Consider the following 26180-nt stretch of genomic DNA (forward strand, 5'->3'; position numbering starts at 1 on the left):
GGCTCACCGTGAACTGAGCAAACCAAGGAATCATGCCTTGCCTTGGGGTGGAACAGAAGAGGGAGGAGGTTTATCTGCCCATTAAACCCGAAGTAGGTTTAAATGGTTTAGGGGAAGCTATTGAACATCAAGTCTGCCATTAGATAAAAAGCGTCACTGCTACAATTTGCTGCATAGAGACCTTGTAAGCATAACTCTGAGAGATCCACTCACTCACTGATCTCACACCAGGCCCGTGACCAACTCTGGGTTCAGCCCTGCACTTTGAAGGGTATGAAAGAAATGTAAGAGAAGACCCTGCCATCAAAGGACTTTGGAGACTCACCATCTACTTTCTTCATGGCCTGCCACCATATGGTGATAAGGAATAACCTTGATTAGAAGGCACAGCCTGTGTGAAAGACCAGCAGGGCTAACTGTGACTAGAGTCTGAACCTTTGCATGTTTTTACAGTGGGATATACGTGGAAATTAAGGTGAGTCAGTGCTGCTTAGGACAGTCAAGACGGCTGAAGCAAAGAAAGAAAAGAAATACAGACAGACCCTTCAACTGCTGACAGTTTTTGAAGGTATATGAACCGAAAGAGCCCTTACGTTCTACTTTCAAGTAGAAGCAAACCTGGCACTGAAGTTGAGGCAAGCGAAAATTTCCTAAGATCAAAGAGCTAAAAAAGTGGCACTGGAACGAGAGGCACTCTTTGAGTGTTTTTTAATGTATTTTCAGCTGTTTGAATTCTCGATTGGAATGAAAGACACAAGAGTGAAAAACCTTAGAGCTGCAAAAATGCTAAAAGGAGAAAGGAATGATCGGCTGCCGCCATCTTCGTCCTTAGCATCGCTCACATGGACCCCGCAACTGCCAACTACCTGCACTGTCCATTTTCGCTTTTGCAACAATTCACCCTTCATACAGCCTTCAAAACAATCCTTTAAAAACGTACATTTCTCCCTGCTAACAAACTTTCAAATGGCTTTCCATTACACTTTAATGGCTTGTCTTCTTCATCTTCATCTAATTCCATGGCTGTCCTTTCTCACTATGGTCCAGTCACACTGGACTTTTTTATTATTCCCAGAACACCAAAAGCTTTTTGCTTTACAATTCCTTCTGTGTGTACCGTTCTCTCTTCAGCTCTTCATACCTGCTCATCTTTTAGCTTAAGTGTTATTTCCAGAGGGAAGGTTTCCTTGCCCAGACTCTAAGTAGCCTCCTCAGGGTACTCTGTACCATAACACCCCATTTACTGACTCATAGAAAAGATTCCAAATTGTAATTATTTAATTTATACATTTTTATATTACATTGTTATCTTTCTCCTCCATTAACCAATGGAGAGGTGCTGCCCAACAGAAGCTGTGACATTTGGTAGAGGAATGCAGCCTCTGTCCCAGCTGAGGCCTGGTAGAAAGGGAACAGGGTGAGTAAATACACCACCACCACCACCCCCCCACTCCTCATTCCTTCTGATCTTTTACTGGTTCCTTTTGACAGCCAGACCAGGGGGCAAGAGAAACTGGACAATGCAGTCTATAGAGGTTGGCTTTCTGAGACACATAGTAGGACAGGGAAGGGCTGAGGGACAAATGGAGCTGAAGGGCAAATGGAGACTACCCAGCACATAGATTGAAAATAGAACAAAGTGAGTTTAATGGGAATTCAAGAAGAAATGTATAGAGCATACTGTGCAAAGTCTGTGATCAAAGAAACAACAGGAAAATAAAATACTTCCTGAACTGAAGAAAGATTTGAGTCTATGGACCAAAATACTCATCAAAGAACAGAAATGCAAGGGCTTTAAAAAATGTGCTATCCAGATACCATCCCTTAAAACATTACTTAAAAATATGCTAGAGCTATCCAAGAGAGGAAACTAAATAAAGAACTCAAGAATGAGGAAAATAAATGAACTGTGGATAAACATTAAAACTCACAAACCAGAGACTTTAAAAATATCAATAAGTCATTTTTAAATGTTCAAAAATTCCAATGCAAATATTAAAAATAAACTTGTAAAACATAAGAATCTTATCAAATAGATTCTCAATTTGAATAATAGATGATGTCAATAAAACTGAGAAATTGAGAGAGGAAGAAAAGAGGAAAATTATTTTACAAATGTGTCAATGGAAACCATTGCATTCTTAGTATTCATAATCACAGAAAAATAGATCTAATTTTTCTAATAAAAATAATTCCAAAGAGTGTATCTTAGAAATCAATTGAATAAAAAGAAAAAACAAAACATAATCAAATACCAGAGTAAAAAATAACCTTTAAGAAGCATTAATGCAGAAAGACATACATAACCCTAAGCAAAACTGGGTTGACTCTCCATTGAAAAACAAAGACTAATGAATTTGTCAGATTCCATCTTATGGTCTTTGAAAAGAAAGGCTTAAAAGTGTAACATAAAGATTTAAATTAAAAAGATATCTTCAGGTAAGTGTAAAAAAATAAGCAAAAAACAGTGACCATTTTATTATAAGAAACAACCTAGAATTCAAGCCTAAAAGGACTGGATTAAGTGAAGAAAGGTCAACACTTTATATTGATTCAAGGTATCCCAAAGAAGAGATTATAATCATGAAACTTTGTGGAGCAAATATCAGGTCATTGAAATATACAAAGAAGTGATTGGAAAAGAGAAGTCCTTGAAAAAATACTTTAGTGGGAGACTTAAGCAGACCACTTTGAAATACAAAGAAAAAATGACATAGCTGATTTAAACAATATAAGTACTAAAGATGTTCTATAAATTAGATTAAATGCTGTAATTTGAGAATACATGTTAGAGTAAACATTATTTCCTAGTCAAAAAAAGAATTGACAATGTTAATACTAGTTAGCTAATATGAGTTTAGTTCCGTTTCAGGCCAGCCATCATGCCAAGGTTTTTTTGGCATCTATCATCTCATTTAATCCCCACAATAATACAATGAGATAGACATTATTAAACCTATTTAAAGAGGCAGAAACTGAAGCTTAAAGAACTTCTAATCTGTGTCCCCAAAATCACTATTGTAGTGGGAAAAACAGAATTCTAACTCCAGCATGTGTGACTCAGAGCTTCCTCCTAACCACTTTAATATACTCTTTCCCAGAATATTTCATTCTAATTAGAAGAAGCTGATCAGGGCATATTCTCTGAGCACAAAGCAGTAAAATTAGAAATTAAACTTCAATAAAAGATAGTTTTAAAAGCTCTCTTAATTAATCTTTGTTTGGGTCAAAAAGAAGCCCAGAACAAGCTAATGACTCTGAAAACACTACCTTAAAATAATATATGAGAAGTCCCCAATAAATTTATAGCCTTAAATTATTTTATTCTTAAAAACAAGAGAAAAAAATGAATTATGCACTTAATTCCAGAATTTAGGAGGAGGAGGAGAAGCAGAAGGGGAGTACAAAAAACATACCTAAGGGCAGAAATTAATTAATTAGAAAATCGTTTTTTAAAGTGAGAGATAATTGATATGAAAATACAAGTGCTGCATACACATACACACAATGAAACAAACTTTTCAGGAAACAAAGTTTAAACTTACTACGTGATACACTCTGATGTTTCCAGTTTCTTTAACAGCTTTGTTGAGGTATAATCGATAAATAATAAACTACACATATTTAAAGTATACAGTTTAATAAGTTTTGAAATATGGGTACACTTGTGGAGCCATCAACAGAATCAAGATAATGAAAATATCCAATACTATCTAAAGTTTTCTCGTGTCCTTTTGTTATCCCTTCCTCTCCCTGGTCATCCTTCCCCCCATCCACAGAAAACCACTGACACGCTTTCTGCCACAACAGATTAGTTTTCATTTTCTAAAGTTCTCTAAACATGGAATCATGAAGTATGCACTTTTTGGCCTGGCTTCTTTCACTGCTTATGTAACCATTCTGAGAGTTATCTATGTTGTTGTATGTGTCAGTAGTTCAATCTTTTTTTGTTAATATTCCATTGTACAGATATACCACAATTTGTGTATTCATTAACATGCTGGTATGGATTTGGGTTGTTTCCAGTTTGAGTCAATTACAAATAATGGATGACAACTGGGAGGGGAATTGGACTCAAGAACAGTTTTTCTCCTTAATAAAATAATTGTGACTATATGTCAGGAATGAATCAGGAGAGAGCAAAAATTAATAGCAGGAGAGAAGGGAGACAGCAATGTCCTGAGTGAGGTGACATGGAATCTTGTGCACAAGAAGGGAGTCTGGCCTTAGTAGGAGTGGAAAATTGATTGATCATGACAGGTGTACATGGACAGTTGCTGGAAGGTGGGTAGGTGTGGTGGCAGCGGTGGTGGAGGGTGGGTCTGTGGTAGCTTTCCTCTGATTACTTCAATTTTCTTGGTGAATTAAGAAGCAAGGTCACAGCTAAAAGAGAGGTTGGAGAAGAGGAGTTGGAGGTTTGAGAGGAGATGAGAGATATGAAATAATCATCTGAAATTGTACACTCTGGTATATAATTGGTAAGTCATTCTGAATGGGCTCAGATGGGTAGGATAGTAGCATTAGTCAGAAAATTAAACAGCCACAACTTAAGCATTATTCACCCAGAAAAATACGGGCATGCCTGAAGTCATTGCTCCCAAAACTCAAACCCTGACAGTTCTCCTTTATGACTTAACATCAAGACACTGAGTTACACTTGTTCTCTGTGCTTCCCTTTCATTACAACACTTCACTTTGGGGTTGAGAATTGTTAAGCCAATTTCCTTTTAGCCGCTTGCCATTTTGCTATTAGTTACTGTTTAACAAGAGCCATATCAGTCATGCCGCACCTCCAGGGACGGGGTGGATATGTGTGTTTCTGGCAAGGTAAGAGTTTGTTTCTTCTGTTTCCTTTTAATTCTTTGTTTCAATCAGGAAAACAAAAACAAAAAAATGAAAACCTAGGTTTCTCTGCTTCATTTTGGTGATGGTGTATCAAAAGGAGACCATCCACATAAACTGCGATATCTCAGTTTTGTTTCATAGGCACATTTGCCAAATTAAAATCTGGGTTATTTCCCCTCATGGGTAAAAGAAAAGAAAATGATATTTTCAGGCGTGGCTTAGTGCATCCATAACAAGAAGGAGCAATGTTCTTAAAGAACATGAAAGCACCTCTATTCCAGCTGCCACTGTGGAAAAAATGAGAAGGAAAGACTGAGCTCTACAGAATTCGTTTTGATCATTCAACATGTTTTAAATATGATGCTAAATTTGGTTTTTAAAGAAATAATAAACATGCAATGGCAGGTCCATTGGGCAAAATTTTGGCTTGAACTTGAAGTGGATGATAAGACAGGAATAACAGATGGGAAGAGAACACATGAGAAGAGAAATTTTATAAACTAAATCCTGGACTCAGTGTTTTTGGGAACTCTCAGTGCTTTGACTATTTAAATATTAACTGCACTTTTCAATGTCCTATTTTTTGTCTGATGATAGCAAGTGGGGGATGAGCAAGTTATTCAACAACATTCTATTATAGTCCAAAATGCCAGAAAATCCATTCAAGGCTTCCTGTGGTAAACAACTATAGGAATAACTGAATAAAACTGAAGAGACCTCTGAGGAGGAAATTGTGTGATTGTATCATAGTGCCACCTGGCCTATACAGCAACGCTCTGCTCACATGGCACCAATTTGCTAACGCAAACATGAAATTGTGTACTTTACATGGAAATTGTATATTTTCAACCTCAGGATAGGTATGAGAGGCCAATCCTTCAAAGAGAACAAATAATTTATATCATACTGCACATAGGAGACTTTCCGTTTGGATGATTCACTGATTTCTGAATACTTTTGAAGTGACCATTTCTAGATCCAAATGCCTTTATCTCAGATATTATCATTACTATAGATTGCTAGCGTTATCAGACTAGAAACTTTAGGATGAGTGCAGCGGAGGAAATCAGAGACCTATCACCCAAATACTATTACTTGAATTAGAATTTATAATAAGGAACACTAATTTAAATTTTGTAGGGTATAAGCTTTTTTTTAAAGCTTTGGGTGAATTCAGTTTCATTTTTATATATAGTTTACAGCTATCCACTTGTTTTAAATTATGATGTCTTGGTTTTGAGATTTAATCATGGTTTTACACTTAGATATACTCCCCAACAGGAGCACAGGACACCCATTCATCAAAGCTATAAACGACATTTTTCTTTTGTTGCCATACATACTCTATTTTAAGGTAGAGGGAGTACTAGCCATTTCAGAACGTTTCAGAAGACTTGGCATACCCGATCAGCATGTGCAGAGGCTTGCACCCTACACTGCATATAACTTTTTTCAGACTGTGTTTTGGTAGGAGCTTATCCAGATTAGCTATAGAATAAAAGAATGTTACAGCAGGAAGGAACCCCAGAGAGGGTCTAGGGCTCGAGGCCAACTCACCCTGCTTGTTTTATAAATTCTCCTGGAGAAGTTAAAAGACTTGCCCAATGTTACATTAATGTGTAGCATGGCCCCCATCTTCTATTATGTAGGACATTTAGGGAAGATGTACCATGTGTACATAAAAGTACAGACATGGGGTCAGACTAATGCACACTAAAACCCCTGCTTAACTGTTAGCTAGCTATGTAACCTTGAGCAAATTACTCATCCTTTCTAAAACCCAGCTTCCGTATCTTAAATTAGAGATAATAAATAACATAACATATAGGGTTGTAATGTGAATTATGTGAGGTAATCAATTTAATAGGTCATTGCACATAGAAAATAATAACACAGGAAATATATAAATCCACTATGCTCAAATTCCTGATGGTATTGTAATACATAGTAAAAATAATCTGCTCTAAATGGCTTAAAAATTAAATTTGACTGGAGTTTTATCAAGAAATTCTTCATACTATTTAAATTATATTCTTGAATCTCACTAGTTGCCCAGGGTATTATAATGAACCCAGGGCACTTATGCACCCAAAGTGCCTGTGTAAAACCAAGACACTTTGAAGGAGGTCTGTGTAAGTGAGAAAGTGGATGATATTACATACCCATCTGCAGGGAAAATGAACATATTACAGATACATACATACATGGCTGAAAAATGTAAGTAAACTCGTCCTCTTGATTTATCCTTTTTCATTAATTGAATCTGAATCTGATCATATTAAAATCAGATTTTGACATCCTTAAGGAATAAGTTATCATTTTAAGCAGAGACAAATGTGAGAAAAATTCTATATGATACACTTATTCTTTAGAATCTGATGGATCCAGTGGTTTGATCTGCATGTAAGAACTCTGAACCTGATCATCAAGCATATTTTTGCAAAGTATAGCCAGTGAGATGCCAATCAACAGTGATGGCCAACTGGCATCGAAGTAACTCTTTTTGGCTGAAGAGCAAATTGTACTTGGGTCAGAGAGAAAGCCAAGTCCCTGAAGATTCTCTCACAGCATTGTAAACAGTAATAGCTCCACTGTTCAGATAAGGGGCCTGTTCAAGGCCTCCTTGTAAGTAAGTAATCTAAAACACATTCAGACTGCAATGACTCTTGTTGGAACAAGATTTTAAGCAGTGCCTAAAAGTTCTTTAAAAATGTACTTAAAAGTTAAAAGAACTTTTATCTCTATTGCAAATTGGGGGTCCACTTAATTCAAATGCTATATCATCTCAAGTTATCTAAGAAGCTGAAGGCAAGATGGAATTAGATAGTTGAAGGATTTTTTGGAGGAGACACCTGTGAAAGATGTAGGGGAGAGGGAGCAGAATAGGCTAGGAAAGCATCAGACTGTGATGAAGTTCTAGCACCTGTGTAAAGAGAGAAGGAAGGAAGGATGATGATGTATTGAATAGGAAGAGCTTCAGACTATACTACAGCTCCTACACTGCGTCAATCAGGTCGATGGGGAGCCACAAAGCAGAGACTGCCCTTTAGAAGAGTCTGGTGTTGGGCAGAAATGTCCCAGCCCTAGTAGCCAGTCACTGGCTGGGTGAAGCCTGAAGAAAGTGCGGCCTTGGCATGAACATTATGGCAGATCCAAAGGTTGGGCCTCTGGAGGTTGTCTGCCAACCCCAGTACTTGCACAAAGTTCTCTGGAAAGGAGATCTGAGCATTTCCGTGAATGCCACAGATGCCTTCCTAAAATAATATCCACAAGGGTTCTCCAAATGGGTTCCTTAAAAAGACAGGAGGGTTAGATAAGAATGATTGAAAAAAGAATTATATGCATTTTACTATATATGACATTATATAGGATGAAATATAGATAATAGCTGTGGTTCAGGTATTAACTTCCATTAACTTCCAGTTTCTGTACATAAGCATTGGCAAAACCTTTGGCCTTGCATGGCTTAAGCAATTGCTTCTGTGGTAAGTTCAGGTTTCCTTCTTAGCTATTTTATGGCTCAGGTTTCTTTTATCTGAGTTTCATGCAATTCTAGGTTGAAATGGCTTTTCCATCAAATAATTGACCATACTACCAGTATACTAGAAAATTATCAGTCTCAACTGTTCTTTCATTAATTCTGACTTTGTGCACTTTCAATAGCTTAATGACTCTTTTTTATTTCAAAAAACCTAAAAAGTGTTCTTCTTCTTCGACAGTCATTGTTATGTGGGAATGATGATTTCACATATAAGATCCTTCACAGCAAGAGGAGATTGGTTCAAGATGGCAGAGTAGAAGGACGTGCTCTCACTCCCTCTTGCAAGAGCACTGGAATCACAGCTAACTGCTGAACAATCATCAATAGGAAGACACTGGAACTCACCAAAAAGGATACCCCACATCCAAAGACAAAGGAGAAGCCACAATGAGATGGTAGGAGGGGTGCAATTACAATAAAATCAAATCCCATAACTGCTGGGTGGGTGACTCACAAACTGGAGAACACTTATACACAGAAGTCCATCTACTGGAGTGAAGGTTCTGAGCCCCATGTCAGGCTTCCCAACCTGGGGGGCTGGCAATGGGAGAAGGAATTCCTAGAGAATCAGACTTTGAAGGCTAGCAGGATTTGATTACAGGACTTTGACAGAACTAAGGGAAACAGAGACTCCACTCTTGGAGGGCACACACAAAGTAGTGTGTGCATCGGGACCCAGGGGAAGGAGCAGTGACCCCATAGGAGACTGAACCAGACTTACCTGCTAGTATTGGAGGGTCTCCTGCAGAGGTGGAGGGTGGCTGTGTCTCATCGTGAGGACAAGGACACTGGCAGAAGAAGTTCTGGGAAGTACTCCTTGGCGTGATGCCTCCCAGAGTCCGCCATTAGCCCCAACAAAGATCCCGGGTAGGCTTCAGTCTTGGGTCGCCTCAGGCCAAACAACCAACAGGGAGGGAGCCCAGCCCCACCCATCAGCAGACAAGTGGATTAAAGTTTTACTCAGCTCTGCCCACCAGAGCAACAGCCAGGTCTACCCACCACCAGTCCCTCCCATCAGGAAACTTACACAAGCCTCTTATATAGCCTAATCCAACAGAGGGCAGACAGCAGTAGCAAGAAGAACTACAATCCTGCAGCCTGTGGAACAAAACCCACATTCACAGAAACATAGACAAGATGAAAAGGCAGAGGGCTATGTACCAGATGAAGGAAGAAAATAAAACCCCAGAGGGGCTTCCCTGGTGGCACAGTGGTTGAGAGTCCGCCTGCTGATGCAGGGGACACGGGTTCCTGCCCTGGTCCGGGCAGATCCCAGATGCCGCGGAGCGGCTGGACCCGTGAGCCATGGCCGCTGAGCCTGCGTGTCTGGAGCCTGTGCTCCGCAACAGGAGAGGCCACAACAGTGAGAGGCCCGTGTACTGCAAAAAAAAAAAAAAAAAAAAGATAAAACCCCAGAAAAACAACTAAACAAAGTGGCGATAGGCAACCTTCCATAAAAAGAATTCAGAATAATGATAGTGAAGATGATCCTGGACCTCGGAAAAAGAATGGAGGCAAACATTGAGAAGATGAAAGAAACGTTTAATAAGGACCTAGAAAAATTAAAGAACAAACAAATAGAGATGAACAATACAATAACTGAAATTAAAAATACACTAGAAGGAATCAATAGCAGAGTAGCTGAGGCAGAAAAATGGATAAGTGAACTGGAAGACAGAATGAGGGAATTCACTGCTGCGGAACAGAATAAAGAAAAAAGAATGAAAATAAATGAAGAAATCCTAAGAGACCTCTGGAACAATATTAAACGCAACAACATTCACATTATAGGGGTCCCAGAGGAAGAGAGAGAGAAAGGACCCGAGAAGATATTTGAAGTGATTATAGTCAAAAACTTCCCTAACATGGGAAAGGAAATAGCCATCCAAGTCCAGGAAGCACAGATAATCCCATACAGGATAAACCCAAGGAGAAACATGCCAAGAAACATAGTAATCAAATTGACAAAAATTAAAGACAAAGAAAAATTATTGAAAGCAGCAAGGGAAAAACAACAAATAACATACAAAGGAACTCCCATAAGGTTAATAGCTGATTTCTCAGCAGAAAGTCTACAAGCCAGAAGGGAGTGGCATGATATATTTAAAGTGATGAAAGGGAAGAACCTACAACCAAGATTACTCTACCCGACAAGGATCTCATTCAGATTTGTTGGAGAAATCAAAAGCTTTACAGACAAGCAAAAGCTGAGAGAATTCAGCACCACCATACCAGCTCTACAACAAATGCTAAAGGAGCTTCTCTAAGTGAGAAACACAAGAGAAGAAAAGGACCTACAAAAACAAACCCAAAACAATTAAGAAAATGGTAATAGGAACATATATATTGATAATTACCTTAAACGTGAATGGATTAAATGCTCCAACCAAAAGACATAGACTGGCTGAATGGATACAAAAACAAGACTCATATATATGCTGTCTACAAGAGACCCACTTCAGACCAAGGGACACATACAGAATGAAAGTGAGGGGATGGAAAAAGATATTCCATGCAAATGGAAATCAAAGGAAAGCTGGAATAGCAGTACTCATATCAGATAAAATAGACTTTAAAATAAAGAATGTTACAAGAGAAAAGGAAGGACACTACATAATGATCAAGGGGTCAATCCAAGAAGAAAATATAACAATTATAAATATACATGCAACCAACATAGGAGCACCTCAATACATAAGGCAACTGCTAACAGCTATAAAAGAGGAAATCGACAGTAACACAGTAATAATGGGGGACTTTAACACCTCACTTACACCAATGGACAGATCATCCAAACAGAATATTAATAAGGAAACACAGCTTTAAATGACACAATAGACCAGATAGATTTAATTGATATTTATAGGACATTCCATCAAAAACGGCAGATTATACTTTCTTCTCAAGTATGCACGGCACATTCTCCAGGATAGATCACATCTTGGGTCACAAATCAAGCCTCAGTAAATTTAAGAAAATTGAAATTCTACCAAGCATCTTTTCTGACGACAACACTATGAGATTAGAAATCAATTACAGGGAAAAAAACGTAAAAAACACAAACACATGGAGACTAAGCAATACGTTACTAAATAACAAAGAGATCACTGAAAAAATCAAAGAAGAAATCAAAAAATACCTAGAGACAAATGACAATGAAAACATGACAATCCAAAACCTATGGATGCAGCAAAAGTAGTTCTAAGAGGGAAGTTTATAGCAATACAATCCTATCTCAAGAAACAACAAACACCTCAAATAAACAATCTACCCTTACACCTAAAAGAACTAGAGGAAGAGGAACAAACAAAACCCAAAATTAGTAGAAGGAAAGAAATCCTAAAGATCAGAGCAGAAAAAAATGAAATACAAACAAAGAAAATAATAGCAGAGATCAATAAAACTAAAATGTGGTTCTTTGAGTAGATAAACAAAATTGATAAACCATTAGCCAGACTCATCAAGAAAAAGAGGGAGAGGACTCAAATCATTAAAATTAGAAATGAAAAACGAGAAGTTACAACAGACACCACAGAAATACAAAGCATCCTAAGAGACTACTACAAGCAACTCTATGCCAATAAAATGGACAACCTGGAAGAAATGGACAAATCCTTAGAAAGGTATAACCTTCCAAGACTGAACCAGGAAGAAATAGAAAATATGAACAGACCAATCACAAGTAATGAAATTGAAACTGTGATTAAAAATCTTCCAACAAACAAAAGTCTAGCAGCAGATGGCTTCACAGGTGAATTCTATCAAACATTTAGAGAAGAGCTAACACCCATCCTTCTCAAACTCTTGCAAAAAATTTCAGAGGAAGGAACATGCCCAAACTCATTCTATGAGGCCACCATCACCCTGATACCAAAATCAGACAAAGATACTACAAAAAAGAAAATTACAGACCAATATCACTGATGAATATAGATGCAAAAATCCTCAACAAAATACTAGCAAACAGAATCCAACAGCACATTAAAAGGATCATACACCATGATCAAGTGGGATTTCTCCCAGGGATGCAAGGAACCTTCAATATATGCAAATCAATCAATGTGATACACCATATTAACAAATTGAGGAATAAAAACCATATGATCAACTCAATAGATGCAGAGAAAGCTTTCGACAAAATTCAACACCAATTTATGATAAAAACTCTCCAGAAAGTGGGCATAGAGGGAACCTACCTCAACATAATAAAGGCCATATATGACAAACCCACAGCAAACATCATTCTCAATGGTGAAAAACTGAAAGCATTTCCTCTAAGATCAGGAAGAAGACAAGGATGCCTACTCTCACCACTCTTATTCAACATAGTTTTGGAAGTCCTAGCCACAGCAATCAGAGAAGAAAAAGAAATAAAAGGAATACAAATTGGAAAAGAAGAAGTAGAACTGTCACTGTTTGCAAATGACATGATACTATACATAGTGAATACTAAAGATGCTACCAGAAAACTTCTAGAGCTAATTAATGAATCTGGTAAAGTTGCAGGATACTAAATTAATGCACAGAAATCTCTTGCATTCCTATACACTAATGGTGAAAAATCTGAAAGAGAAATTAAGGAAACACTCCCATTTACCACTGCAACAAAAAGAATAAAATACCTAGGATTAAACCTACCTAGGGAGACAAAAGACCTGTTTGCAGAAAACTATAAGACACTGATGAAAGAAATTAATGATGATACCAACAGATGGAGAGATATACCGTGTTCTTGGACTGGAAGAATCAGTATTGTGAAAATGATTATACTACCCAAAGCAATCTACAGATTCAATGCAATCCCTATCAAATTACCAATGGCATTTTTCACCAAACTGGAAGAAAAAAATCTTCAAATTTATATGGAGACACAAAAGACTCCAAATAGCCAAAGTGGCTTGAGGGAAAAAAACGGAGCTGGAGGAATCAGGCTCCTGGACTTCAGACTATACTATAAAGTTACAGTAATCAAGACAATATGGTACTGGCACAAAACAAATATAGATCAATGGAACAGGATAGAAAGCCCAGAGATAAACCCATGCACCTATGGTCAACTAATCTATGACAAAGGAGGCAAAGATATACAATGGACAAAACACAGTCTCTTCAATAACTCGTGCTGGGAGAACTGGACAGCTACATGTAAAAGAATGAAATTAGAACACTCCCTAACACCATATACAAAAATAAACTCAAAATGGATTAGGGACCTAAATGTAAGACTGAACACTATAAAACTCTTCGAGGAAAACATAGGAAGAACACTCTTTGACATAAATCACAGCAAGATCTTTTTTGATCCACCTCCTAGAGTAATGGAAATAAAAACAAAAATAAACAAATGGGACCTAATGAAACTTAAAAGTTTTTGCACAGCAAAGTAAACTACAAACAAAACAAAAAGACAACCCTCAGAATAGGAGAAAATATTTGCAAATGAATCATCGGACAAAGGATTAATCTCCAAAATACGTAAACAGCTCATGCAGCTCAATATTAAAAAAACAAACAACCCAATCGAAAAATAGGCAGAAGACCTAAATAGACATTTCTCCAAAGAAGACATGCAGATGGCCAAGAAGCACATGAAAAGTTGCTCAACATCACTAATTATTAGGGAAATGCAAGTCAAAACTACAATGAGGTATCACCTCACACCAGTTAGAATGGGCATCATCAGAAAATCTACAAACAACAAATGCTGGAGAGGGTGTGGAGAAAAAGGAACCCTCTTGCACTGTTGGTGGGAATGTAAATTGATACAGCCACTATGGAGAACAGTATGGAGGTTCCTCAAAAAACTAAAAATAGAATTACCATATGACCCAGCAATCTGATTACTGGGCATATACCCAGAGAAAACCATGATTCTAAAAGACACATGCACCCCAATGTTCAATGCAGCACTATTTACAATAGCCAGGACATGGAAGCAACCTAAATGCCCATCGTCAGATGAATGGATTAAGAAGATGTGATACATTTGTACAATGGAATATTACTCAGCCATAAAAAGGAATGAAATTGGGTCATTTGTAGAGACGTGGATGGATCTAGAGACTGTCATACAGATTGAAGTAAATCAAAGAGGAAAACAAATACGTATAATGCATATATGTGGAACCTAGAAAAATGGTACAGATGAACCTGTTTGCAGGGCAGAAATGGAGACACAGATGCAGAGAATGAATGTATGGCCACCAAGGGGGGAAAGTGGTGGGGAGGGGGTGGTGTGATGAATTGGGAGATTGGGATTGACATATATACACTAATATGTATAAAATGGATAACTAATAAGAACCTGCTGTATAAAAAAATAAATAAAATATAATTCTAAAAAAAAGATCCTTCACAGCGCTACCGTTTCTGAGCTGCCTCTGTTGTTCTACACTGGGAAGATAAGGCAGCAAGACAGTGGGGTAGGTTTTATGTCCCCGGCTTTTTGGAAGAAAAGTAGCTGTAAGGATTGAATCTGAGAAGAAACAAACCATAGTCTGTTAGGCTTTGCTCTGTACAACACTGCTAAACCTCTCACTGCAATGACCCAGAAGTGTTTCCACCAATTTCATAACTTCTACATCTAAACTACACTAACACCATCCCCAGGCCTGACCAGACCAGCCTCTTTTCTGGCATATTTAGAATTTCTATTTTTAAAAGAATCATCTCCAGCTTCTAACTAAAACCCTTCATTTGGGTAGAAATGTATCACAAAGCACATCATATGCAGAGCATTCAAGCAGAAAAGCTATCATGTCTTCTTTGAAATCCACCAGGGAGCAAGAATTACAGAGTTTTTCCTTAGTAAATTCTGCGACCAGATAAATTAACAAAGTACAGATTACCTCCTGAGCTAAACTCTTTTCATGATAGCATAATCCAACCTTAACCTAGGATGTGCCAAGAAGTCTAACAACTCCTCCCCAGGAAAGAATGCACGTCTCCTCCCTGACTTGTGCTGAGACCATAATCTGCTGGGCACAGAGATGGAGTGCCAACACTCAGAAGAAATAAAAGAAACTGATTATAGTGGGAGCTGGAATGAGTGACCAGCCTTAGCCCACTGTGAACTCTTCCTTTCTTCAGAATATACAAATAAGTTGGGTCTGTATTAAGCCTACGGGAAGGGAGGCCTTATGGGGATTTTTATCATAACCATCATTCTCTGTGAGTCATTTTTGCTTGAATGGTTTTAAGACCTCTCAAGAAAGTTGGGTTAATAACGATGCCAATTTTTTTTCCTTTTTTTTTTTTAACATCTTTATTGGAGTTTAATTGCTTTACAATGTTGTGTTAGTTTCTGCTGTATAACAAAGCGAATCAGCTATATGTATACATATATTCCCATATCCCCTCCCTCCTGCGTCTCCCTCCCACCCTCCCTATCCCACCTCTCTAGGTGGTCACAAAGCTCCAAGCTGATCTCCCTGTGCTATGGAGCTGCTTCCCACTAGCTATCTATTTTACATTTGGTGGTGTATGTATGTCAGTGCTGCTCTCTCACCAAATTTTAATGTAAACAATTCTTACTGAAAGTAAAACTCTCTAATCTATTGCTTTATGTTGTTAATGGAAGACAGTTTTCAACCTTAGTCTGAGTCAAAGTAGTTGACTTAGTTTGGCTATACTACCTGTTTCTTAAACCAAAGCAGTTGTATTACTTTCACCTTTATAAAAAATCATTGCTTTTTAAAAAATTACAGAAGTTGTCTTTGCTCACTGAAAAAAAATCTAAAAAATCAAAACTATATAAAGACTGAATTTGTGAAAGTTTTAAACTCACTAGAAAATTCAAACAGTACACAATACTATATGAAATACAGAGTGAATATTCACCTTTCCCCACTTGCCCTTTCCCATATCCCCTCTCTAGGGGTAACCCAGATCTTTTGCTATGCATTCTTACAAAAGTTGGTTCATACTTTAGGTTTCTGCAACTATTTTTATTTAATAATAGATCACTAACAGCAGCCCATATCAGTGAAGACTGGTCTATCTCCTTCTTTGTATATTTGCAACCCACTCCATTGTATAAACTTTTGATTTATTTGATTATACTACGGAGTATTTTGTCATCAAGTTGTCTGTATTGCTATTAAATATGGAATAAATATCGTTGTCCATATGTCTTTTTACTCAGGTAGACGTTACTGTTGGACAATCCCAGAAGTAGAATCGATGGTTCAAAGGGTATGCAGAATTTAAATTTTTATATATGTTGCCAAATTGTCTTTTGAAAATGTTACTAACCATACATTACCATCATTTTATGGGAGTGTGCCTTTCCTCATGTACTTGCCATTCTAGATGTTATCTCTTTTTTTAATTTAATTTTTATTTTATATTGGGGTATAGTTGACTTACAATGTTTTGTTAGTTTCAGTTGTACAGAAAAGTGGTTAAGTTATACATATACATATATCCATTCTTTTTCAGATTCTTTTCCCATATAGGTTATTATAGAATATTGGGTAGACTTCCCTGTGCTATACAGTAGGTCCTTATTGATTATCTATTTTATCAATCTTTTTGATGTGCTAATTCCCCATTTGGAAATCACTGAAAACGTTATCACCTTCAGAGACAAATTTCCAAATATGGAAATGCGATTTTATTTATTCCAACATTCTAAGTTTGAGAAAGATTTGGATGCATATTTTATATACCAAAAACTAAGAGGTGGAATAAGTGACTACACTAAGGAGAACTATGCATCAGCAGCTAAGAATCCTTCCTCCCATCTGGGGGTCCCCAAATTGATAAGAATTGAAACAGTGGTGGCGATCCCCAAGTTACTTTCAAGGTTTCAGTCTTTCCATCTTTTCAAGATTGAGTATAATGAGGTGAAATATCATAGGCTTTGAAGTCAGTTAGAACTGAGATCAAATCTCTACTCTCATTCTGAGTAAGTGAATGAATGCTCCCTTGGTTGGGTTTCCTCAAATGAAAAGTGGTGGTATTTGGGCTGATCTCAAGGCAGAGTTAACTATGTAAGGTAATAAATAATAGCTGTGATGAGCAAATGGATGAATATGACCATGTAAAAATTAAATGTCTTTTCATAGAAACAATATACCATTTTACCAAAACAATATACCAAAGTCAAAAGATAAACAATATAGAATCATTTTTAAATTGCCTTCATTCATATAATTTAGCAAAATTTTGTGAGTTTATAAGTATATACCTCTAAAAGTGGAATTTCTGGGTAAAAGAATACATGCATTTAAAACTTTATCAACATGCCAAATGATCCTGAAAATCGATTTTGCCTATTTACATTCTCAATCGACATTGAATAAGAATGTCTTTGTCCCCACACCCTGACTAATAGTGCATATTATTAACATGTTTTATCTTTTCCAGTATGATAGATTAAAAAAAAAGTTTTTTATTGTTTTGATTTACACTTTTAGCAGTGAATAAATTTGAGCATCTTTTCATATGTTTATAATTATTTTAATTTTTCTATTTTTCTGTGAATTGTCTCTTCTTAATTATCTTTGAAATGTCTATTTTTCTATTGGGTAACTTGTCTATTTTTTAAAAATCAGTTTCTAAGAGCCCTTTATAGGTTAATTAAGTCTTTCTTCTGTCTTATCTGTTGCAAATAAATTTTCATTCTATATTCTTTTGTGTTCATTTTTTTTACCATGGGAATATGTTATGTTTTAAAATTAAAATTCTAGAATATATGTAAACATGTATTATATTATGATGTATCTATATCTGTGTATAATCACTTTCTTCTAATGCAAAATATACATTACCCATAATAAAGCCAGATAGGAAACATGAAACACCAAATTCCTGCCCACTGAGTGAAACTATGTTAACCCAATTTTATCTCACAGTGATCTGCAGCTCAATTTTGTATTTATATAGAGAGATTAGTGAAAATGGGAATATAAGTGAACTTATACTTGGTACACAATCTCCTTCAAAGTATGGAATTCTTGGGGAAAACCATAAATTAAGCAACTACTTTGTTTTAAAAATTATAAGCACTTAATTCATCCCTGTGAATGTGTAAATAGTTTCTCATAAATTAATTTGTGGCTCATCTTAAGTAAATATTTGAATTTTGACAAGACCGTTCTACAAACGAAGCCTTAACCAAAAGAAAAGATTTTGACATTGGAATTGCATGCCCAGAAAGACAAATCTGGGGTACAGCAGTGTGAGAAGACAGTGGGGAATTTTATTAGAGGAAACTTTGATGACCTTGATTCATGCCACAAAAATTGGGCTGCTGATTCCACCAGTCCTATTATGACCACTTTCAATAACTGAAAGTTACTAATGCTGTTTATTTCTGCAAACTTATTTCTGGAGAGTTCTCTAAAGGGGAAAAAAACAGGCTCTACGTTTTGATGATTTTCATTTTGGAATCAACACCCATCAGGCATCAGGCATGCAAATGTGGTTTAAAATGTTTATTAACTTCTTCGTGAGTTACAAACATAAGTGAAACAGTCGATGTATTTACAGTAAACCTAATAAACCTCCAGATAATGCAGTAGTTAGGTCAATCTTTTACTTCAAGTAATCCCATGAAAGCTGAGAATTGTAAATAAATCTCAAATATCTTATTCATTTTGTTTTTTGTTTATCTGGATGGATTTTGCTCAAACCCTGGGACACATAGTTCCACAGATTAAGATTTTTATGAACTACGAGTGCAATTACAATGTTAAATACCAGAATTCTCAAATCTAAGATATTACTAAATTAAAATAACTTTGAACCAAAACTTTCTGTGGTCACTATGAAATAAATACTTTATGTTCTTACAATTAAATTTTACCAATGGCTTTGAGTTAAAAAGGAGTTAAAGATGAGTGTGAGATTGCCTCTAATTTCTGGCAGCATTTTCCCACTTTGGTATCTGCACATGAATTTTCAGAGGGAACAATGTCCCTCAGTCTCGTCTTACAGAACATCACTAATACATCATCCAGCCCACTATGTTGAGTCCCTGTATGATGACCTTCAGGAACAATTTCTTGTATGTTTTGGTTTCAGAAGAAGATGCACTTCTAAGCAATTCTTGGCTTTCACCCTATGGAAAGTATACATCTTATAATGGATCATGTTTTCTTATTTCTTATGGTCACAAAGAAGCTCAGAGCCAAAACTGTGGCCCACTTCTAGCAAATGAACAGGATGTTATAATATTTACATCAAGAGCTAACTATCCTTGCCTGTTATCTTAGTTTTATACCCTATTTTTCTTCCATTCCCATTTTTTCATTTGTTTTATTTATTCATCTTTATGGCTTATATATTTCTCCAGAAGGCACCTCAAATCCTCTTTTAGACGATGGGGGCTAGGAAAATATTAAACAGATAGATATAAATAAGGCAAATAAATAATAAAATAGATAATAAGGCATATTGACAGAATAAAAACTGTCTATTATTATATATAAAAATTATATAATAAATTGATGAGAGGTAGTACCTCATCTCACATTGTACAATGGACGTGTTTCTAGAATGTTGCTTGCGAATCAAATTATTTTAAAACGAATATACATTTAATGTACTAGAGGAGCTAGTAGAATGGCATTATGAAATGCCATTCAAGCACTTCATAAAGCACAGAATGTTAGCATCATATGAATACTCAACTTCTGATACAGATGAGGTTTTTGTTATGCAGATTCAGGTTTTATGTTCCCTAATTTAAAAGAAAACTATTTACAAATGGAGTATAACCTTTAAAAGTTGTGAATCACTATGTTGTACACACGAAACATAATATTGTAAATCAACTATACCTCAATTAAAAAAAAAAGAAAACTAGAGTGTAAAAGTCCTTGTTCTTTCATTCCCCCTACTCCCTCCCACTTTCTAAAATTTTTCACTCCCTAGAGGAAACCACAGTTAATAATTTAATGTAATTTTTCCATATAATTTAAAAAATTAGTATTCATATCAACAATATATATTATATATAGAGAGAGGTTGGGGAACATTTTTAAAGTTTTCTGTGGTCTGCTGGTTTAAAAACAGAAGATAGACAAAATGGTTGGTGTGGATAACTGGAGAAGCTGCGGAGGGGTCCCAAGAACGGACTTGACCCAGAAAGGCTCTGGGTTCCCATCCAACTCCTATAACTATCTAATTGCATGATTTGGTCCAGTTGCTTTACTTCTTTAACCAGCTTCCTCACTGATAGAGGATAATCACACCTTCTTCATGGGACTGCTGTGAAGAAAAATTGACATAATTGCTGTGAATGTGCTCGGAATACTCTATAGTGTTAGGAAAACGTATGAGAAAAAAATTTATGAAGCAAATTTAATTTAAACAGACATTCTAATTTATTATTTGCCTACAACAGTTGAGACCTATTGACTTAGCTCTCAAATTCTTTTATCCAAGATATTATGAGTTCCTCTGGTTAACACATCTCAGCCTTCACCTGGTTCAGCAAGTGCTGCAGAGGGCCAGGGACCTTGAGTAAAGTTCTGTTACCCTGCAAGCCCTCACTCTCCTCAAGGAGTTCTCCAGCAGTTCCTCCCCTCACCTGACCTTTCCTGGTTTCACTGGGTAGACAATGGGTGGTAGGCAGTTCGGTTCCTTTCGTATGCAAAGCGTTCAGTATTCTTCCTCTTGGGTTTTCATTACTCCCTGGAAAAGTCTGATTAGCAAACTAGATTGATAGTTTATTTAGTAGTTGGAAATACTCTGTGTGCCTAATTTCTATAAAAATTGCTATGAAAAACTTTTTCATACCTGCTCAGATCCCTTTCTCATTCACATCTTTTTTTTTGCTTTTATAGTCCCACCTCTTTTAAAAATAAAGAGGATAGAAGGAAAGAACCAAGTAATATGTGAAGATAAAAAGTAGGAAAGGATCGAATGTGAAAGAAAAGAAGAGATGGAAATGCCCTGATCATGGTAAGGTTGCTAAATTCACTTCCTTGGAGTGTAGGCTGACTGACAACAGATGGAAGTTGGATCAGAGCTGGGGGCTCCCACCACATCTACTGGACTTCAAGGCTTCTGCCATTTCCATTACTCCAGGACACCTAGTTGGAAGCTCATGGCCCTCCTCTATCTTGTGGTGACCATAATGGGATTGAATTTGATACTGGGAACAGCAATTTATGAAGGATTTTGATGAATTGGAGTGTATACTAAGGTGGAGGTCCAGCATGGTGTAGGGTCTGGAAACCTCATCACATGAGAAGTAGTGGGAAGACCTGCATGTGTTTGGCCTGGAGGAGAGGTAACTTATGGTGAGACATGTGGAAAGTGTATCTCATGAAAAAAAGCAAATTTAAATTTCTAAATTTTCCCTATGTGCTCTAGAGATAGGATCAGGTATAAATAATAGAATAGCAGATTCTGGCTAAAGTACTCTTAACAAATGGTGCAGTCACAAAATGGAACTCGGTTCCCAACGAGGGAGCTAATGGCTTACTCATCAATATAATTATCCAGACAGAAGTGGAGGACCATCAATCAGATGCTTTTTAAAAACAAGCTTTTGCATTTGGTGGGAGGATAGAGAAAATAATCTCAAAATATTAAAAAAAATTTTTTTTAATTTTTACACTTAAGTCATTTAAAGGGGAACATTCATTCATGAGTCTCTGTTGAGACCTATCTTGTTTGGCTCCTTTCCACCCACTGGCTGCACATGGATGGCATTGCCCAGGTCCTGAGCTTTTCTGGGGGTGGTTCTGAGTCCACTAGAGAGAGTCCAGGCAATCATATTCCTTTTAGTTTTTAAGAGCTCTGAATCGAAATACCTATTTTTTTGAAATTCATAAAATAAATGGTGATTTTAAGCTTTAATTCTGGCTCTGGGACCTCCTCATAAGTCTTGGCTAAGAATTTCCAGATCATGAAATAGTTTTTCCCCTATTGCCTTTCAATAGAGGAAAGAAAAGATAAATACATTCCTCAGCTGTTTTCTTCCCTTCATGATTCCCCTGCCATCCTCTCAACCAAGGCAATTGAGGGTGGGGGCTGGGGACAGGGGTGGGGAGAGTCAAGGGTGCTCTTCCAGGGTGCTCACAGCATCACATGCTCAACTCCACAATATGCCCTGAGTCCTGGGCAAGGAAGGAATTCCCAGCATTCTTCCACCTGTTACCTGGCTTTCCCGAAACCCTTATCCTACTATAGTTTCCTCTGAGCAGCACTTCAGTGATTTACCTATTTATTATGTTTATTATTGTTCACTGCCTCTCCCAAATAGAATGTAAGCCCCATGAGGGCAAGGTCTTTGTGAACGTGCCATGTAAGTTTTGTTCTGAGGCATCTTACGATCATAGAACAAATCTGTCATGGTGCAGGCCCTTCAACATTTGTCAAAAGAACCTAGTGGGTGGGAATTCAGTGTTAGTTTCAAAAATCCTTTAAAGTAGGTGTGCTTTACAGTAAATATTGTATTAGTTTGGATCCCCCAGGAAAACAGGACCAGTAGGAGTTTGAGAGACTACAGCAGTAATTCAGGTGAAAGACCATGGTGGTTTGGACCAGATGTTAGGCATGGAGGGGTCAGGAAGTGACCCGATTTTGAATGTGGAGTGTGAGAAAATGTGGAGGATGGCAGTTCAGAGCTCTGTATAAAGATCTGGGTTTGAGATACAAATTTGGAAGTTCTACATATTCATTCAATTTGGTTAAGCATTTATTGGGCATCGTACCATTTGCTGGGCACCAACGTAGACATTTTAGGTACAGATACTCAGAATATATAGTGCCTCCCTCAGAGGTCTCATAATTAATGGGAAAAGTATACATATTAGTAAAAACTGAAATATTTAATACAAGTAGGTATAAAGACCCATGAGGATGCAGATGCAGGGATAGTTAATTAATTAATTCCACCTTTGGGAAAAGCCAGGCACTAAACAATTGAGCTGGAATTTGAAGGTTAAGGAGAATTTCCCTATATGGTCTCCAGGCAGCGGGGAAGGAATGGTAAGTACAGTTTCACATTTCATAAGGTAAATGTACTCTGGCATGCCTTAACTTGTAGCAAATTAGTTAATTCAGTACCCGATACATTCTCCCTCATAATCTGGAAAATATAAAGAGGCAAATACTACTATAGACCTATACATGATCATATATGAGATCAGAGGATCTCTATTCATGGGGCTTAAAAAGGACTGCCTTTCATGTAAGTTGCAAATTTATGTCTGGTTCCATAATTTTTTATATTAACCAATGTTTTCTGTGCATGATGACCTTTCTCCCAAAGACAGAGCAGTCAGCTTCCCTGTCTCACAGAATGAAGGCTCCAGATGAACCCAGAGGAAGAAAGAAGGTGATCTTTCTTTGCTAAGCATGGCCCTGAAATCATCTCAGGGCATAAACGATAGATCTTAGAAAATATTTTGTGAGTCCCTCTGGCACCTGCTAGAAGATTCTCTGAGCTTGAGGGTGAGGGGGGCGGGCAAGAATGAGAAGGCACAGAGGGGATATAAAGAGAGAATTTGGCAGTGTCAGAGTCTGAAAGGCCAAACTGGAAGTTCATCTCAGAAGGAGTGGAGTCAGCATTCATGGACTGCCTGGTCTCCAGTGCTGCCCTTTCAGCCAGCTTGGCAGTACTGACCACCCAGCAGGTGTTCTGCCTGCCTGTGCCCTAATCTCTCTCTATGTGGGCAATTCCCCTTTTAAAAACTCCAGACATTGGTAAGCACTTCTACTGCTCTAGCAAAGCATGGAACCCCAGCAATCAAGGGATTAGGGGTGGTTCTTAGGGAAAAGAAGCCTCATTATAGTTGAGTGGGATACAGCTAGAGCAGGACCAGTTCAAGATCAATACCCATCCTGCCTCCTGCCTCAGGATGGGACAGTGTGGTCCACACCCCTACTAGAATCTTTCCCCCTCCTTTCATTCTGGGTGTCTTTGCCTTGAACAGTTGGGTTGTTGAGCCACAGCTGAGCGCCAGAAAAGACTCTAAGGAACAGAATTTTCCACTTCTTTGATTCCTTTAAAAAGAAGGGTATCTTATGTGACATCTGCTGCCCGAAGTCTTTGGTACTATGCCCCTTCCCAAGTCTTGGCATACCTGTACTATTTTCCACGCCCTGGGGATTTTTTATTCTAGTGCTAAGAAGCTTGGTTTCTTTAAGTGGTTGCTTAAACATTTCTCTCCGGGTATAAATTTGGCTTTGTGTCTGGGAACCCTGTAAAAAAAAATGTCATTTAGTAAGCCGAATCTGTTAAATAAATGACGTTACAACTGGCTGTCAGTAATAAAGTAAATAGTAAAAAGATAGCATGATGGGCTGCTCTGTCAGATCTCAGACAACCTGGAACTGGACTTTTGAACTTTCTACTTAGAAAAGCATGTGGTGACTGGGAGTTTGATGCTTTAACAAAATGACAGGCTTATGCAGAACGATACTGACTTTCTGAAGCACTTTGACAGCTTCTTCTCTCACTTTCTTTTCACTGCAGTGGAATGAAGTGGGCAGGCCCGTATTTGACAGATGTCCAGCGCAAGACATTTAAAAACCACGTTCCCTAGGTCACACACAAGTACAGTTCTCAGGCCGAGGTCTGTGTCTGGACACCCTGCTTCCCTGTGCTCCAGTTTCTGGACATACCCCTATTCTAACATGCCTCGTGTCCTTGGTAAATTACTTCATCTCTCTTGCCTCCGTTTTCTAACCTCTGAAGTAAGGTCCTTTAACTATCTTTTCACCATGCCCCAGGGAGCAGGAGTTTGGAAATTGGTTGCAGGTGTAAAGAGGCAATGTTTGGTTTGCCAGTTACGCTTTCCAAGCTGTCTTGTCCGTTTCCCCCCCCCACCCCCCCGCCCCCATTCCAGCAGAAAGCTAACCTTTCTGTAAGCGTTCCCTTGAATTTGTTGACTGCATTTAGGTTCTTTTAGGTCCTGCCTTTTTTTTGGGAACAGGGGTGGGCGGAGAGGAAGGAAGTGTCCTGCAACTACCAATATTTTCCTCTAGGAGGAGCCGCGCAGCCCAGATGAGAGTGACACGCACCAACTCCAACTCCTCGCCGGGGAACGCTTCATCCCAGTTCCGCGGAGTGCTCGGTCCGAACTGCGCTCGGCGCCTCCCCAGCGGGTCTCGAACCAGCCGCCCTGAGCTCCCGCTTCCCCTCGCTGCGGCAGCCTGGGTCCCGAGGGCGGCGGGCCGGGCGCGGCGTGACCCCTAGTGAACGGCGCCCGCCGGTTCTCACCCCTCCCCTCCCCTCCCATCCTCCCTTCCCGTTTCACCCCTCCCCTCCCCCTCCCCAAGCCTGACAGCCCGGGAGCTGCCAAGCAGGGCGCAGCCATGGGAAGAGGAGGCGGTCTAGGGAGCGGCGGTGGCGGCAGCAGCGGCGGCTGCTGCAGCGGCGGCGGCGGCGGCGGCTGCTGCTGCTGAGCCGAGGCAGCGGCGAGGACCCCGGGCTGGGGCCGCGCAGGCCGGAGGGCCCCGCGCCCTCGGCCCCAGCGCGGCCGCGAACCGCTCTCTCTCTCCGGAGGCGAGGCTCGGAGGTACTGGAAGGGAGCTCCGGAATCGGGCTCTGATTTTCCCCATGTTGTGTCGGGGGGCCTGGGAGTGGAGCCTGGGACGCCAGTTGTTTATGAAAGTGGGGATCTGTCTTATGTATTTACACGGATAATTTTTGTCCTGGTGACTTGGGGGTTGGCACTGCTCCCCTCCTCTTCACCAAGAAGTTGTTTTCTGCTGGTGGGTAGTTGTAACCCGATCCACGCTCTGAACGTGTGCGTGTGTGTATGTGTAAGTGGGTGGGGGCGTCAGGGAGTTGGAGGTGACAGGCGAACCATCCCACGCTGGCGCCTGC

At 38.5% G+C, this 26180-nt stretch overlaps 1 protein-coding gene across 3 annotated transcripts in view; it reads left to right on the plus strand.

Moving 5' to 3' along the window:
- The window catches only part of LOC149749541 (coiled-coil domain-containing protein 171-like), an 88699-nt gene extending 63052 nt beyond the window's left edge, over positions 1 to 25647 (plus strand). For all 3 annotated transcript variants that reach the window (XR_016392638.1, XM_089908815.1, XM_089908816.1), the window contains 3 exons: positions 8565 to 8781; positions 16530 to 16579; positions 21181 to 25647. Coding sequence is in view for 2 of the 3 variants with exons in the window: in XM_089908815.1 (XP_089764941.1) it covers positions 8565 to 8699 (135 nt within the window). In the remaining variant the exon portion in view is untranslated. The remainder of the gene's footprint in view (positions 1 to 8564; positions 8782 to 16529; positions 16580 to 21180) is intronic.
- Positions 25648 to 26180: the final 533 nt, after the last annotated feature.

The sequence above is a fragment of the Delphinapterus leucas genome, chromosome 3, assembly GCF_059928025.1.
Source record: "Delphinapterus leucas isolate spDelLeu-1000000601 "Yukka" chromosome 3, BTC_Dleu_Yukka2, whole genome shotgun sequence".
Lineage (NCBI taxonomy): Eukaryota > Metazoa > Chordata > Mammalia > Artiodactyla > Monodontidae > Delphinapterus > Delphinapterus leucas.